Source organism: Aulonocara stuartgranti (assembly GCF_965226115.1).
Source record: "Aulonocara stuartgranti genome assembly, chromosome: 20".
Lineage (NCBI taxonomy): Eukaryota > Metazoa > Chordata > Actinopteri > Cichliformes > Cichlidae > Aulonocara > Aulonocara stuartgranti.
Genome location: NC_138956.1, coordinates 26,529,106 through 26,547,576, shown reverse-complemented (window position 1 = coordinate 26,547,576; position 18,471 = coordinate 26,529,106). Strand labels below are relative to the sequence as shown.

At 39.9% G+C, this 18,471-nt stretch overlaps 1 protein-coding gene across 2 annotated transcripts in view; it reads right to left on the bottom strand.

Annotated features, from left to right (window-relative positions):
• prpf6 (PRP6 pre-mRNA processing factor 6 homolog) overlaps nucleotides 1-18,471 on the bottom strand; it is a 25,705-nt gene extending 7,234 nt beyond the window's left edge. Inside the window, exons 1-11 of one of the 2 annotated variants that reach the window (XM_082519525.1) lie at nucleotides 18,386-18,471; nucleotides 8,655-8,817; nucleotides 8,400-8,518; nucleotides 8,201-8,279; nucleotides 7,154-7,330; nucleotides 6,489-6,617; nucleotides 6,266-6,360; nucleotides 6,010-6,166; nucleotides 5,592-5,754; nucleotides 4,767-4,885; nucleotides 4,440-4,658 (exon numbers count right to left, since the gene is read on the bottom strand). In XM_082519525.1, coding sequence (XP_082375651.1) covers nucleotides 4,440-4,658; nucleotides 4,767-4,885; nucleotides 5,592-5,754; nucleotides 6,010-6,166; nucleotides 6,266-6,360; nucleotides 6,489-6,617; nucleotides 7,154-7,330; nucleotides 8,201-8,279; nucleotides 8,400-8,518; nucleotides 8,655-8,711 — 1,314 coding nt within the window. In that variant the 5' untranslated portion in view covers nucleotides 8,712-8,817; nucleotides 18,386-18,471. Of the gene's footprint in view, nucleotides 1-4,439; nucleotides 4,659-4,766; nucleotides 4,886-5,591; nucleotides 5,755-6,009; nucleotides 6,167-6,265; nucleotides 6,361-6,488; nucleotides 6,618-7,153; nucleotides 7,331-8,200; nucleotides 8,280-8,399; nucleotides 8,519-8,654; nucleotides 8,818-9,322; nucleotides 9,553-18,385 lie in introns of those variants that run through there. The other variant, XM_082519524.1, reaches the window with a different exon arrangement.

Here is an 18,471-nt window from a genome sequence, read left to right as displayed (position 1 = left end):
AAGTCTAGAAGCCTCGGTGGGAAATAGTAAACAAAGCTGGGGCATAGAAGCAGAACCGAGTCGTATGTGTGGAGGGACAGTAACTGTGTGTATATGTAAGCATTTAAACACTGCAGAGAGTACAAGTAACAGTAACAGTATTGTAGAAATTCATTTCACCGAAACAATAACGTGGCGCACAGTGTGACGTCAAAAAATGCGCACACCTTTGACGCTGCGTTTTCTCCGTTTTTCTAGTCCACACGTAAATGCAAAAACGGGAGTTTTCAAAAATCTTCGTTTTCAGTGACCAAAAACACCGTTTACGTGTGGACGAAAGGTGCAAACTAGGGCTGGGCCATATTATACCGTTCACGATAATACCGGTATAAAGTTCGGCAACGATAGGAAAATGAAATATCGCGATAGAATGTGGGCAAAATGCGCATGCGCAGTGCCTTTGTTTTCATACGCACATGGCAGAAAAAGTATGGCGGCAATGGAGGATGACACGGACGAAGGCGCGTCTTTGAATGAAGCGGGTGAGCCAGAATTGGTCAGTAAAAACGGTGCAACTTCGGTGGTGTGGAAGTGGTTTGGTTTTCGTCCATCGGATACCCACCAAAGCAAAATTTTTTGTAGAACATGCAAGCGGGCCATCGCGGCGAAGGGAGGAAACACTACAAACCTATTTTATCATTTGAAGCAGAAGCACTCCTCTGAGTACAAAAAAGCCATTAAAGCACATGAAGAGTTGTCCGCTTCAACTAGCGAGGTGGTAAGACCAAAGAAGATGACTCAACAAACAATCTACGTAGCTTTAAATAGCTCCATGCCTTATGACAAAAGTAACAAACGCTGGGGGGAGCTAACTAATGCAGTGACACATTGTTTAGCCAGGGATATGATGCCTATTCAGAGTGTGGAAAGAGAAGGTTTCAAAAAGATGCTTAAAACGTTCGATCCACGCTACAAGCTACCCACAAAGAAATACTTCTCTAAAGTCGCCTTGCCTGCTTTATATGAAGAGATCCGTACTGAGGTGTCAAATGCGTTATCTTCGGTGGAGTTTTTTGCGTCCACCACGGACATGTGGTCAAGCCGAACATCAGACCCCTACATGAGCCTCACAATACATTATGTGGACAAAGACTGGAAGCTACAAAACAAGTGCCTCGAAACATGTTTTTTCCCCGAGGACCATACTGGGGAAAATATAGCCAGAGTCTTAAAAGAGTTCCTCAGCTCGTGGAATCTTCAGGAGGAAAAACAAGTGTGTGTGACGACTGACAACGGGGCCAACATTGTGAAAGCCGTTGCACTCAACAACTGGACCAGACTTTCATGCTTCGGACATCGCCTGCACATTGCAATAGGTACGTTTTTTTGTTTTTTTGTTTGCTATAGGTAAGTTAATTATAACGTCAGATTAAGAACTTATTGTATTAGTTTAAATGATGGTAATAATACTGTTTGTGTTATTAATCTCTGAATGTGGGTAGTTGTACTGCAAGAGATATATATATATATATATATATATATATATATATATACATATACATATATATATATATATATATATATATATATATATATATATATATATATATATATATATATATACATATATATATATAGAGAGAGAGAGAGAGAGAGAGAGATATAGAGATATATATATAGAGATATATATATACACATATATATATATATACACATATATATATTAGAGAGAGCGAGAGAGAGAGATGTGTGTGTAAATAATTGTGTGTTATACAACTTAAATGTCACATTCCACACCGCATTAATAGTGCTGTTGAAACTGTGTTTCCTTTTAAATGTATGTCTTTTAGAAAGAAGTGTGAAGGACCCAAGGATCGAACGAGCAGTTGGAGTGGGAAAGAAGATTGTTGCTGCTTTTGGCCATAGCTGGAAGCGCCAGCGAGCTCTGCAGGCTGCCCAAAAGGAACTGGGCCTACCAGAACACAAACTCATAACTGAATGTTGCACTCGTTGGGGTTCAAAGCAGAGAATGATCCAACGGCTGCTGGAACAAGAAAAAGCTATAACACAGGTTTTAGCTGCTGATAAAACCACAAGGCACCTCATGTTGACATGGCAAGACAATGAAGTGCTTGACTCGGCCAGCACTGCACTGAATCCACTCCTAGAGTTTACAGATGCTTTCTCTGCTGAAGAGTATGTAACCATTTCATGTGTTAAGCCTGTTCTTCAGATGTTTAACAATGACATGTTAAAAGTAAAAGAAGGTGACACTGAGCTGACCAAAGACATCAAAACAGCAATACTTGACTACATGAACAAAAGCTACACAGACAGTGTCACAGAGAGGCTTGTTAACATGGCTTCTTTCCTTGATCCACGGTTTCATACAGAATATTTCAGTGAGAGAGAAAGCAAAGCCATCAAAGTTCAAGTCATGAGTGAACTAGAGCATCTTGTCCCACACCAGGGTATCACAGGTTTTTCAGAAACACTTCATACATCTACTGGTGACCAAACAAATCAGGGAGCTGTTAAAAAGCAAAAGAAGAGTCTCGGGAGTTTTTTGAAGGGACCAGTTAGTGGCAAGATGGAGGTAACTGCAGAGAGGTTATCATCTGAACTGAGATGTTATGTGAATAGTCCACCAGCAGACAGTGAGTGTGATCCTCTTTCGCGGTGGAAAGTTCACACAGTAAACTTTCCCCACATCAGCAGATTAGCTAGGAAATACCTCTGCATTCCAGCAACTAGTTCTGCATCTGAAAGGTTGTTCAGCACAGGTGGAAATGTTGTAACTTGTCAAAGGTCCTCCCTTAAGCCCGCATCTGTGAACATGTTAGTGTTTCTGACAAAGAATCTTAAAACTTGAAATGTAGAAAAACTTCCAGGAGCAGTAGCATAATTTATCTGTTTTTTGTTTGTTTTGTTTTTACTCAAGAGTTTGTGCAATATTATTATTTGACTTATTGATTTTGCACACTGCACTTTTGTTACAAAGCACCTCTTAAGTTTTGTGGATATACATGATTATGGATAACCATGTATATAACAGGATAACCACTGTTGAATTTTGTGTGGCTGTAATGCACGTTAAAATAAACAGCTGCTTGTTTAAACAAAAACAAATTGATGGGGTTTTTTCCACTAAAAAAGTTGTAGAGTTGTATTTTGTTTTGCGTCAATTATATCGTCAGTTATATCGTTATCGCAAATTTTCAAATCTATATCGTGATAAATATTTTTTGCCATATCGCCCTGCCCTAGTGCAAACGCATAGAAAAATCTGCGTTTTCAAAAATACCCGGGTACGTGTGGACGTAGCGCATGCACCAGTTTATTGTATTTCCAGACTTGCTTTCGGCACAATTTACAGTGCACGCTACTCTGTTTTTTGTCAGACTTGAAATAGCCGAAATACCTTCACACTACGGAACTTCTATGGCTCTTCCGTTCGACAATCTCTCCGGCATTGGAACTATCATCTGTTTTCTCTTCGGTAACCTTCGGTCACGCTCGGTTGATTTCTCTAGTCGGCTCACTCTTTTCCTTAATTACCCGGGCGGTAGGGTGGCTGGCTGCTTCCCAAACAAATACACATGTGCGGCTTGGCACTTGTGCTGTACGTAACAAGTCACGTGACGTGACGCTGCGGCTGTGATTGGTTCGGCTCTACGCTACTTAATTTGGATTGGCTGTTCTTTTTTTTTTTTTTTTTAAGAGGACAAGAGTGGCGAGGTCTATCGCGATAGTTTAATTTTTCTATCGAGAAAAAGTTATATCGCGATACATATCGTTATCGTTCTATCGCCCAGCTCTACAAATAGCTGATCGGATCGGCAAAGCGTGTTTCTGGAATATTATGTTTTTGTTGCTGCAAGTGCTTTTTATGCAATTTTTGCAAAGCTATGCGTGGAAGGAAACTGCGACCTAGGACAAGCTGATGGCATCAAATGTAAGTTCAACTCCTCCGGTTTCATATGCAAAAAAAATTATTGCACTAGCTTAAACGGTTGCAGTGCTACCGGGATTTAAAAAAAGTTACGCAAAACGGAGCGTGCCTGCTCTGACCGGCTTTAAAGGGCTGTTGCCTGGTCAATCACAAGTTGTTAGCCAATGAGCATATCCTCTTTTTTTTTTTAAGGAAACATACTCAATTTTTTTCCCTTCAGCATGTCCTGAAATGAGTGACTGATCCCATTAAATCATATTGAAAATTTAAATGCTAAGAAAGCCATTTTTTCCATTTTGACTTTTTGTGACTTTTTGAGTCCTCAGCTTGATAGCTGAGGACTCAAAAAGTCACAAAAAGTCTGTTAGCCTTCAGATCGAATGCAGGTTTAAAGCACCTCACAGTTCAAAGTGGGAGCCACTCATTTATGAATAAAAATAACAAGCAATTTGGTCTCCCTTTATCTTCTCAGTCATTTCAAAGAAAACAGAAAGCCCCAGAAACAAACCTGTATCCACTGTTCTCTGTTGATCTCCACACCATTGGCACGCAGAGAAGTGATGGCTCGGTCAATGATCTTTTCGACCATCTGAGTGTTCCCATTGGCCTCCTCCAGCTTCGCAGCAGTGATCCAGATGTGGCGATCAGTGGGGATATTCTCTCGAGCTTTGTTCAGGACACGACGAGCGTTCTCATACGTCTCTAACCGGGCCAGTGCCAGCCAGAGCTAGAGAGGACAGAGAGTTAGTTATAAAGTTCATTGCATATGTTCATATATTGTGCTGCACTCTGAGACATTCAGTCCAATTTCCAAATGTTCATGTTGGTGAAGTACCTCCACACTTGTAGGGCAACACTCCACAGCTCTGCTGAGCATGATCCTGGCATCCTCTGGTTCCTCCAGTTCAACAGCTGTCTTCCACAGTCGAACTGACTTGGATACATTTTCCAGCGCTATGACAGGGAACAGTTAAATAAGTACTAAGTTATTTTGCTGATGCTTTTTATTTTGAATAACTTCAATGCAAGAATTCATAAAAACAAGAACACAAAAACTATTTAACAAAGATCCTATAGAGCTCAGAGAACACACAAGCACAGACAACAAAAATAAATAACATATTTTCAACAGTGTCAGCTGGGATGGGAGTGTGCTTTGTATGTAACTGAGAAAAGTAGAGCAGAGGCAACTGAACATGTAGAGGCGGAGTAAGCTCTTCCTCAGAGGAAACGCTGATCCATCTCTGTCAGTGGGGTATGCTGCTGGGAAGTGTTAATAAGCGTTTGTGTGTGTGCGTAAGTTAGAGCATTGACACCATGGTCTCGCTTTGACAAGAAGCCAGAAACACAGCTGCCAAATGTAACTGTGATAAAATCTTTTGTTGCAACCTTATGAATAAAGAAAGTGAGCAGATCTGTGCGGGTGATTTTATAAGAAGATAAACAGATTGAGACTGGTCTTGAGTTTTGGCCCTGCAGAAATTAAGTTTCTTTCTTTTGGCAGAAATGGTTCATTCTGATATGCATTGCTGGGAAGGCGCATGAACTTCGGCTCATATCATAACAGGAAGACGAATTTCTGGTAATCTGTGAATAAATAAACACAAACACACAAAAAAGCTTTTTGTTAAATATTGGAGGGGATAAACGACAACCTTACCCTTTCTGAGGACTCGTTTCTTAGCCCTGACGTCTGTCTCCAGCTCTGCAGCTCGGATATAGATGCGCACAGACTGTGGAAGGTGACGGACAGCCTGGGCTACCACCGCTTTGGCTGTGTCACCAGGCTGGAGCCTGGCAGCCTCCAGCCACACATCCTCACTCTAATCCAAAGGGAAAACACTTATTTAAACAGGAAAGCACAAACCATTGCCCCCATTTGCAACTTATTCAAGAAGTAATGTTACGTCTTAAATTTAAGCAGCTGTTACATTATAATACTAGCGATATACTAATACCATATTCTAAGAAATGCAATCTTAGAGATTATAGGGTTAATTTGAGCAAAATATCCAGAAAACATCAGCATCCTTGTGTTGTCATTTAATAGTTTTATTGTACTGTTTAACTTCCTTTACCTTCGGACACATCTCTGTGCCTTTCATGATCAGGTTTCTGGCCACCTGCAACTTCCCAGTCACCTCCTCCAGCCTGGCAGAAGCAATCCAGGCAGGTGGGTGATGGGGATTTGTTTCCCTCACTGATTTCAGCAGCAGACGAGCCTTCTTGATGTCACTGAACAAGCAGAGCCACAAATAAGCGATTAAACACATATACACACAGCAACTTCTTTTACACAAATATAGCAATCTGATGCTGTCAGTGTCTCTCTACCTGATGTCTCCTCCATAAGTGGGGATCATAGAGTTAAGATCTGTCAAGTAACCCTTGGGATCCACTACTGTTTGTCCACTCACTGAGTCAGACACCTGAATACAGAAAACATGTAGACAAAGGGATAGAGAATAGTTAAGTTGTTTCTATCAGTATAATGGCAGCAGCATGAATCCTAGAAGAAAGTAAAAGTGAAAGTTGCGCTAGGTGATGCATCATTTACCTGACTGAGCCTCATATCCATGAGTGTGTTTCTGGCCTGACCAATTTTCCTCATATCCAGTTCTCCGGTCCCTGGTGTCATCAGACCAGGTGTCATGCTTCCTGGATAAGGTGTGTTCAGACCTCCCAGCTAGTAGAGATAGGAAACAATGTCAACAGAGAGGAGCAACACAGTCTGTGAGAAGTCTGTCATGGCACGTTTAAACAGCTCTTGAAACAAAAGCCTGAATCATGTAACACTTTTCTAGCCAATGCAAAATGACACAAATTACTTCAATCTTTTAATTTAAAGTCAAGCAATGACTTTTTCTCTGTTAGGAGGCTATAACTCTTAAAAAACTCAACTTTTTAAATCAGCACGCATGTCTCCATTTTCAATTCATGGACGTCTACCTGCATGCACAGGTCAATGAAGTGTCCCTTTCAAATGTATTTTAAATGCCAACAAAGTTCGTGTGACCAATTACTGTAGCAACAGGTGTCCAGTCTGTTAAACAGAGAAAAACTGAGCAAACTGCTGTAACTGGAGAGTAACTTTTTTTCCAAGGAGATATCCTGACTCCTGCTGGGCCATAGTGAAACTACACCCTGAAGTTTAGTGAAGTGCACTTGGAAGTAAATATGAGTTACAAAAATTATTTCTATTTGTATACACAGTATACTGACCCCTTGCAATGGGTCAACAGAGGTGTGGTTCTCTCCACTCTGCAAGTGTTTGGAGAAGAAGCTGTCGGGGACAGGGGTGAGCTTCTCATAGCGGGGATTCCTCTGGCGCTTGTTTCTGGCATCTCCCACTTCAGGAATGCTCAGCCATTCCTCCTCTGACACCTCTGCAAGCTTCCTCTGTAGAGAAATAGTAAAGAAAGATGTTGGAGAAAAGAATGGGATGTGAGCATTGCTTTCATTTACGATTGTTTGATAATACCTGAGTACCTAAGCTAAATGTGATTTACTGCACAGAATCTGCAAATATCTGTACTGATTAAAATAGCACCTCTATTTTAATCAGTATTTTATTTCCTCAGTAAAACAAGAAGAAAAGGGAACACTGTTTCAGAGACAAACATGCAAGGCACTTTTCACTACTAGGCTATGACTAAGCTATTTTCACAGAAAGATCTTAGCCTGGGAATTCATTGCTTAAAAATCATGAATCTAGAGACTATAACCGATCCTGCCTGTGGCTATCTCATTGTACAATTCTTCCATTTAAAGCACAGTGTATGCTGTACTGCCTGCACATGCTTACTATTTGCACATCCTCTACAGAGAAAACAAAAAAGCACAGTATGACAAGAGGGGCACCACAATGTCAACTATATATTTCATTTGTGTAATATACTGGGACATTTATCATTAAAGCCATTTATAATTAAAGCCATTTTTTTATATTAGAGCTATTTTATTATATTGCATAACTTTGCAATATATTGAAATATTTAATTTATTTTAGTTAGCTGCTGTTCTTACAGTCTTGGAGAAACTCTGATCACATAATTTCCTCAGGCATTAAAAAAAGCCTTCTGATTCTGATTCAACCAAAGAATTGCATTGGATAATATTAATCCTTTTCTTCTGTAGATATGATAATAAAGCCAATAAAACCAAAATGCATTTAAGATGCTTTCAGTGCAAAAAGAAGACAACATTAGATTTTTTAACTCCATAAATGATACTGAAGAGAGGTTTGGAATATTAGGGTCAATCTCTTACCTTTAAATCTGAGAACTGCTGCTGAATCTTTGGTCGCTCCATACGGTATTTCTCAATTTCCTCCTTTTCTCTCAGCTCCCTAAAATACAACGACAACCATGAACAAAAGACTCCTGCAATATAAAATCCATAATATATTTGAAAACAAATACACTGTGCATTGATAAACAATTAAACAATAGACTCTTTTTTTTGTAACCTTCTTTCTTTGCGTCTTTCATCCATCCTCTTGTCCAGCGCTGCATATATAGCATCGGCTTCCTCATCATCTTTCTCATAGGGCCCACTTGAGAACAAGCTACCTGCATAACCATTAAACTACAAGAGAAACAACAAAGTATGACAAGATTATCAAATTAACTGCTCATAATAAAAGAAATTGGCTTTAAAATTGTGACTTGATCATTTAAACTCTCCGAAAAAAAAAACTTTATCTACAACAAATCACAGATACCTCATCATAGTTGGTGTCATTCAGATCTTCATCATCATCATCCTGGTTCTTTTTCATTTGGTCCCCGACCGTCCTCTTTCCAGGGGGTGCATGCCGGTCATCCACTGGATCATTGGCATCACGAGCAGGACCGATATCAGATCGGGTGGTGAAACCGGTGGCACTGGAGGGAAAAGCATTCATTTAAATGTGACATAAATAAACACAGCCAGGCCAAAATTATACCGCGAGGTCTTTACTCTTCTCTATAACACAGTGACATAACACTATTTTGATCACTATGACTTTTTAACTTAAATTTTGCTCGCTTGTCTAAAACAGATTATATATTAGATGACTATGGATTTAGGAAGAGCATATATTGACATTTAACTATATTTGAATTAAATTTCAATTTAACAGTTCACGTTTGGTAAAGCAATTAAATCATAAAACCACTAAACTATTTAAAAACTTCATAGTCTGGCGTACTTGCCATGGTAAAGGAAACGATATGCACTTTATTCACGTATAAATTATATATATATATATTAACCAATTAATTAATGTATTGTAAAACTACCTTGTACTTAAATTTTACTCATTATTAACTTGGGTTAGTACGATTGAAAAAGAAAAAAAAAAAAAGGTCAATCTGGCTAGCAGCATGTAGCTTTAAGTTAGCTCACCCTCTGCCGAGACCGGGAACGTAACCGAGCGGAGCAGGCATCCCTAGAAACGGCTTTTTCTTTTTCCCCATGAGCGGAGAGGCGAGGGGCATTATCGGGGGCCCACCACTAGCCCCCGCCGCCCCGGTGCCTCCCGCAGAAGTTTTGGAGACAATTTTAGGCGCTTGTTTTGCACCAGTGCTAGCCATCGTTGCTCACACGACGAGACGATGCAGAGCCGGATAAACAACAGTCGAGCTTCCGCTCCGAGGAAAAAGAGGCCTAAGGTCTAGAAACGCCTGGCAGCGCCCCCACAGGACTGGCGGATTATTAAATATTATTATTACTATCTTTATTTTACATTGTATTCAATACTATTTTAGTTTAGTTATAGCAAAACTGTTATACATTAACTATTCGGTTAATATTTATTGTTTTGAATGCAACTTGCTGTGAGACTATGTGGATGAATTTATTTCTTTACTTATGTTTTCAGCAGATTGAAATTTGCACAAAAGTCACAAGAGGGCACCACATCCTGAAAAATAATGCCGCTATGGAAACTCATTGAACTCAAGGGCCCGACTGTTGCTTCACAGCAAGAAGGTCGTGGGTTCAAATTCATTCTGGAGCTTTTCTCTGAGGAGTTTGCATGCTCTCCCTGTGTCTCCATGCCTTCCTCCAACAGTGCAAAGACAAGCCTGTTAGAATAAGTGGATGGATGGATGGTGTTGCATAAACTATCATCTGACTTTTGTGTGAAAACACCAAAAAGCTACATATTGTTTTATTCTGAGATATTTGTACTTCATTCTACTTAACCCCAATGGTACAAACATCCTGGCAGTTCCCTGATAATCAAATACCGAAATAAACTTCTCACATTATTTCATTCATTTATTTTATGGTTTTGTTTTCCCATAACAATATGTCATAAATGGACCACCTGAACCTGACCACTTGATGGGACACATGGCACAGAAACACCCTAACTGAAACACACAGTGGTAAAATAGCAGTAATGGCATTTTCAAAATGGAATACTTACATGCATACACTAACTTAGACATGTGTTAGCATATTAAAGTCCCAACCTATTTAACATTATGAGGGAAAAATATCCATTATCCTCTATATAATGTGGATATTCAAACTTGAGACAGGAAACTGTAATAGTGGTAATTACATATTAATATGGCATTTCTGGGTTTCCTCCCATAAGATGAAATTAGTCTATAGGCTACAACACTGCGCTTCAATCACATTTAACTTCACTGATGCACAGTCTGAGCCTCGGCTCAGGCTTTTACATTTTTCTTCATTTACATCGCCTGAAGGGCAGACATTATATTACTCCCGGGAGAAGATGCTATGATGAAAATGGACTGTCAGGCACATTAGCCGATATATAGCTCACGCAGGACTAATTTAAACACGGAGCGTAACTCAAGCCTTTATTTCATCCAGCTATTGTATGGCCTATTTTATTTTTCCCTGATTATTTCAATGATTGTTTGATTTCAACCGGAGGATTTTTATAGTCACACATAGAAATCAGAATTATGTCAAGCCTGAATTGACAGGGAAAGGTGGTAGAGAAAACCCCACATCATATATCTACAGTCTCTCATAGTCCTGAGCCATAATCCACTTCAGTCTCATTAATGATAAATTGTCTTTAAAGTATTGGCCTATATTAAGAGTGAGAATTTCTCAGAGCCTGATCCAAGCACACGTGTAGTACCAAGATTAATTTGCACAATAATTGATTCATTATTCTCTGCTACATGAGTAATGGTTACTATACCTAAATGAATAGAAAAGGTGTCTCCAATAATCTGATTTACATATTGGTAACAAAAGTGTGTTTCCATAAGCATAAAGCACCTAGCAGGAATCCACAAACCACCTCACATGCAGAAACGAACACATTCAAATCTGCAGTTGTGATGGCAGTGGAAGCAGAAGATAGCGGATATCTGCTCCGGGGCTGGGAAGACTGACTGAGTAACGGCGGTCTCGCCAGAGATCATGCTATCATCATTTCCTTTGATGTGCAGCCATAAAACATTTGGCAATGCTTCCTGTAAATGCAACTGTGAGTTGGAAGCTGTGTCTCGCATTAATAAAGTTTAAAAAAATGACAAAAAAACAATTTTTTTCCTACTTTACCTGCATCATAGACAACTTGGCATCATGACACAGAAGTCTAAAAGGGACTCATTTGACTTCTACAACTCATCTGCATGAAAAAGACAACTTCCTATATATGTTTGTAAGCAAACAGATCATAATGGAGACCAAGATTTTGACTGACAAGCCTTTTTTTTTTTGCCTAGTCATTGTTATAGAAACCCTTTTTTTTTTTAGAACCAAGCAGTGCTGAAGGACAATAATTTAATGGCTTTTTTTTTTTGTTGTTGTGTTAACAAAGACTAATCACTTCAATTAGCAAGAAAATGCATTTTGTGTTATAGAGATTCACAAAATAATATCTCTAATTTCATAATAAATACTTTAATTTGTGATCTGGTGATACACTGATGCTTGACAAACAAAAGTGTAATTGGAAGAATAAAATGTGCTCTAAACAAGTGAAATTACAAAGAGAGTAATTGTGAATATTTTAATGGGTGCAAGCATACAGTAATGTGTGCATTCTTGCATGCTTATTCATTTACGTGTGGGCCAGTTTGCATGGATGCATAACTGAGTTTAATCTATTTTTTCAGTGCACAGAACTCAGGATGGAGAAAACAGTGGACTTTCTGCCTCAACCTGTACTACACCAGATGTCTACAGTGTCATGTGAATGCAAAAGAATGGGTCCACAGCGGTTAATAGGAAGATACCGAGAATTAAAAAGATGCAGCATCTCAGCCAAAAGCAGCATGTTTACGGTCCACTAATTGAACGAAGGCTGCTGTTTGGAGGAAGAAAGCACAGGAGGGCATATGTCAAGATGACAGGTTTATTGATATGCTTAATGCATCACCTACAAGCACACACCTACACTCACAAAGACACACATCATTCATTTTGCTGGGATTCATTGTGAGTTAATATTAGCTCATTATATTTTACAATACATTGTGGACAAAGGGAAAAAATAGGACACAGACAAAACCATTTTTCAGTGTGCAGACATACTAAACTGAATGACTGTGTCTTAGCTGAAAGCAGTCTACCTTAACAATGCCTCATTTCATACGTAGAAGAAAGTCCTGGGAGGATAAATGATTTATTTAGAGCTGATTAGTGGCTGTTTATTATTTTGAAACAAAGAGAAGTGTCCTTGTGGAAGGACAACAGTAAATTCCTATTAGGGCTTTCCTTTTGGAGTGGCTATCTACAGCTGTTTTGGCCAACAGATGTTCAAATAGAATTTCATTGATCCACTGAGTAAAACAAGGCTTTGGATGAGGATAGTCCAATAATGAGTCTAAGGCAGGATCTGCGACACTGTAAAAAGGAGGGAAAAATGGTGGTGGTTTTTGTGATGTGAATACTAATGCATTGACAGTTCAGGCAGTCGTGGCAAATGCACATTGCAGGTCAAAGTTAATGCTGCATTAGGCTAATTGCTGTGTAAAGAAAAAGACCCCTCCACTCCTCTCTTTAAGCAGTAATAGGATCACCACGAGTCTGTGGGAGGAGGCTTGTTTGGCCCATGCACACATGCCATGTTACATGTCTCCTTGTAGGCATTTAGTTTTTGCTCAGTGTGGGAGAAGAATGGAAGCGTGTGAATTACCCTCACTGTGGTTTGATAAGAGGTTTCTCATATTTTTTGCATTACATTTGACAGCTAAGACAATCCAAAGTACAACTGATTTGTTTCCCTGATGGGTGAATAGATAAACGAGATTATTGAGTGAAGCTGTTCTCCTGCCACGTTGCCTGTTGTCTGCTCAAGACGGCGGGGTTATTTAGACACGGTGAATCGGTTCATGATGCCTTGTGTTTTCTCTGCTGCTGAATTTCTTGAGAGGAGAAGAAATATAGATTCTCTCTGATCATGGAGGTCTCAGGGGACCAAACACAAAAGGGTCTTCATTTATATATATATATATCTATATATATATATATATATATATATATATATATATATATATATATATATATATATCTATATATATATATATATATATATATATATATATATATATATATATATATATTAGGGGAGCAACGATACTTGCATCGATATTGAACCGTTCGATACAGTGCTTTCGGTTCCGTACGCATATGTATCGACCAATACAGAATTTGTAATTTATTTTATCAACTTTCCTTCTGACGATGCTGTCTGTATTGAACGCTCAGTGAATCTGCATTCGACTACTCCGCCTAGGCTGCACTGTCAAGCGCAGATCCACTGAGAGCTCAACACAGACAGCATCGTCAGAAGGAAGAGCACAGGGCAAGCTAGCGAGACAGAAGTTAAGCTCTCCTTGCAACATGGCAAATTGAACCTCCCCCACCCTCATTCAGATCTGGCGTTTGGAATTATTTTGGTTTTCATATCTAGCCCCACACACAGGGGGACCAGGGGTAGCTCGTTAACGGAGATTTGCCGTGTTGTGGCGTTAACGTCATTTCAACGAGATTAACGCTGACAGCACTAGTGGGAACACAACGAATATGACTGCACGTTTACGCCGACATTATCCTAGTGCAAAGACAAGTGGAAGCAGACAAAAACAACAAGCATGTATGCTACAAACTTTACCCGAGTCATTTAGACAGCCGTTAGCACATGATTCTCCTTATGGGGACCTGATATGTTTAATATTGTGGCGAGCTCAGACAAGGTGGAGACGGAGGTGTTGTTTGGTTCCCGTGAGCTAGCCAGGGAGCACAGCCGTTTATTGACATCTGCAGAAGAACACTGCCGCTAGCTAACTGCTCAGCGCGGCAACCGCACAGCAACAACAACAGCAACACACAGGGCGCCCTCTGACCCCGGAAGGACACACCGTCGCAGCGAGAGGGCGTCACCCGTCACTATGGCAACATAAACAAAACATAACTGTACAAACAGAACCCCGAACAGCCCTGACCCGCTACAATATGCTGCTGGGAATATAGCCCAGAAGAAGCGTATAGTATAGCTTTTATTTGGGAAAGAGCCATTTCTCTGTAATAAACTCTCTTTTCCAAAGATGAGTGATTCCTCAATCAGATACAGGGCTCGCAAAATCGCTAGCCCAACGTCCCTGGGCTAGCGATTTTTCCAGTCGGGCTACCAAAATCTATCTCTGCCCTGCCCGTCGGGCTATTGTAGGAAGTAAAATATATGTCAATGCTTTTGCATTCTTTTCGGAAATGTAGCTGGCTAATTATGTCATTGGCATCGATGAGCCACTGTCAATATATGACATATTGCAGTACTCTTACCAAAAGCAGTAAGATTTTGATAAAATTATAAAACCATTTGGTGTTTAAGTATTACAGTTTGGTGTAATTCTTATATCACAAACATCATTCTCACCACTCTTAAGGCACTGCTCAAGACAAGCATTTTTTCCAACACAGATTCACTTGTGCAAAAGACACTAAAACAATAAAAACCTTTTCGCACATATGTAAAAACATGGAAAGTCAGTCACTGAGTTCAACTTGGTGATCAACAAATAAAAACCCTTGCATGAGGAAACACAGTAATGCACTGGAAGAGGTTTACACGGATCAGTCGTCCTGTCCCCTTGGCAGAAAAACAGCCCCATAGCATGATGTTTCCACCCCCATGCTTCACAGTAGGTATGGTGTTCTTGGGATGCAACTCAGTATTCTTCTTCCTCCAAACACGACGAGTTGAGTTTATACCAAAAAGTTCTACTTTGGTTTCATCTGACCACATGACATTCTCCCAATCCTCTGCTGTATCATCCATGTGCTCTCTGGCAAACTTCAGACGGGCCTGGACATGCACTGGCTTCAGCAGCGGAACACGTCTGGCACTGCGGGATTTGATTCCCTGCCGTTGTAGTGTGTTACTGATGGTGACCTTTGTTACTTTGGTCCCAGCTCTCTGCAGGTCATTCACCAGGTCCCCCCGTGTGGTTCTGGGATCTTTGCTCACCGTTCTCATGATCGTTTTGACCCCACGGGATGAGATCTTGCGTGGAGCCCCAGATCGAGGGAGATTATCAGTGGTCTTGTATGTCTTCCATTTTCTGATGATTGCTCCCACAGTTGATTTTTTTCACACCAAGCTGCTTGCCTATTGTAGATTCACTCTTCCCAGTCTGGTGCAGGTCTACAATACTTTTCCTGGTGTCCTTCGAAAGCTCTTTGGTCTTGGCCATGGCGGAGTTTGGAGTCTGACTGTTTGAGGCTGTGGACAGGTGTCTTTTATACAGATGATGAGTTCAAACAGGTGCCATTCATACAGGTAACGAGTGGGGGACAGAAAAGCTTCTTACAGAAGACGTTACAGGTCTGTGAGAGCCAGAGATTTTCCTTGTTTGAGGTGACCAAATACTTATTTTCCACCCTAATTTACGGATAAATTCTTTACAAATCCTACCATGTGAATTCATGGATTTTTTTTTCACATTCTGTCTCTCACAGTTGAAGTGTACCTCTGGTGCAAATTACTGACCTCTGTCATCATTTTAAGTGGGGGAACTTGCACAATCGGTGGCTGACTAAATACTTTTTTGCCCCACTGTGTGTATATATATATATATATATATATATATATCACAGAATTTAAGGCCTTTATAATCACAGAGCATACAGAGAAAAGCAGAGGTGTGGACTCGAGTCACATGACTTGGACTCGAGTCAGACTCGAGTCATTAATTTTATGACTTTAGACTTGACTTGAAAAAATGTTCTAAGACTTGTGACTTGACTTGGACTTTTACACCAATGACTTGGGACTTGAATTGGACTTGAACCGGTTTACTTGAAAAGACTTGATATTTTACCCCAAATATAAAATTTAACATGCATATTATATAGAGATTGAAAATGTGACGTCATTCACGGGTAGAACCGCAAAGGATTCTGGGAACTCGTGGCAAGCGGTACTAGGCTTTCAATTAAAATCAGTTATACAGCGATAAAAAGAAACACAAAAATGTCAAGAAGCTGTTGTATTATTAACTGCAATAGCCGGTCGCATGACAGCCACGGGAAGCCGACGGGTAAAGAGATCGGTTGTTATCGGATTACGTCGTTGAAGAGAAATTGTTCGAGCCATGTTTCCGAAGTAACAAAGAGGCGACGGATGGCCTGGATTGCAGCCATTCTAAGACCAAATATAACGTCCCAGAACCCTCCAGCTCACAGGTTAGTCTGCTCCAAGCATTTACACGAAGGTCAGTCTGCTGTTGTAGTTAATGCGTCATTTTTCTTAACATAATTGGTGATATAGGTTACAAGCAAGTCTGGCGCTGAACAGAAATTGTCGCGCTATGCTCCTTTATTTATTGTGCATAAATAGTGAATTGTCCTGACACAATATTGCGTTTCGCTTCTGTTATTATGGTACATTGACAAAAACATATACTTTTATTCACAGGATAAAACAGGTTTTTTGTATCACTAATTGCCCAGTACGATTACAGCATACAATATTGTTGTCACTGCTACATTTCTGTGATGCTACCAGAAATTATTTCCACTACGAATTAATTACCGTTGAGCTCAAAGGTCCTATTAATAAACGGTTAAGGAATGTGTATTTATGACGACAGTTTGTGAGACTGGTAAACTTATGATACGTACGATGGTCTTTACTTTCTACACGGTGCGTTTCAAGGTCCTGCACCCATCCGTCGGTAAACTGTACCTGGGCTTGTTGCAGTGACCTGAAGTTACTAAACTTCATGAGTGTATGCGCTCACTCCAAGAACCGTATAATTATAAATATGCATATAAATATGCTACGATGAGATAGCTGACTTCATCTAACTAGCAAATGTTGTCCAGGCTACGTTGGTGATGCAGTTTTTTTTAATATGTATGATATTTTTGTCATGCGATTTTAAAGCTGGTCCTACAACCGCATCCAAGAATAACATGCAGCTTATCTCAGAACTGTCGGTGAAAATTATTCTTGGAGCTAGGTTTAATTGAGCTGCATTTTAAAGAGGTGCAATTTTACAATTTGTGTATATTTTCTAAGTTCACTATTTTGTCATGTGTTGAGAAAAACACAGATTTTAAAATTACATGGTCTAATATTTACATTTAGCATAACTGCAACATGCTTTTTTTTTTTTTTTAAAGACTCGAAAGGACTTGAAATTCAAAGTTTCAGACTTGTGACTTGACTCGGACTTTTACACCAGTGACTTGAGACTCGACTCTGACTTGCCTGACATTACTTGAGACTTGACTTGAGACTTGAGGATAAAGACTTGAGACTTACTTGAGACTTGCAAAACAATGACTTGGTCCCACCTCTGGAGAAAAGTACTAAACTGAATCAATTTCAGCTTTTGTTTCTCGTGATGTATATTGTATTAATAATTAAATTTCATTATCTGTGTCTTTACCACACAGGTGTAGATACTGTAGGTTCAGTGAATGCTTAAATTGCACTGATTAGAATATACTGGACATTCAAAGCTAAGATTCAGCGCACTGTGTTAGAGGCTGGGATTTGACTTCATCACATATACAACCTTTGATCATCGTTTATGTCCAGTTGAGAATGAATCTGTGCACTCACATATTAAATGAACTGAAACCAGTAGTGTGATCTCCAGTCTTGATATAAGGAATGAGAGAACTGATAGCTGTTATTTTAATGAGCCTGCCTCAGTTGTTTTAACTCCAAGTACCACAGAGTAATGTGGTAACATCTGGACTGACGAGTTTACTGTCAGCATTTTAATCGCTAGTTTAAAGGCTATAGGTTGCAGCCATTGCTCTAACACTGTATGGCCTCAGTGCTGGTTCTAATAGTCTGAGCTGCTTCCAGCTTTATGTGTGAAGAGCACAGCAGCTTACAAAACACGTAGCTAGCTCATACAGCTGCGACATAAAATTTTCATAAACTAAGATCACCTTAAAATAACGGGGCTACGTGCGGTGATGCTAGCGTTAGCCATGTTAGCACGTTACCTTCAACAGGTGGTCAGACTGTGAAAACAGGCACTCAGTCAGAGGTTGCGCTCTCCGTTTCGCTGCAGGGTCTAGTAGTGATGGGT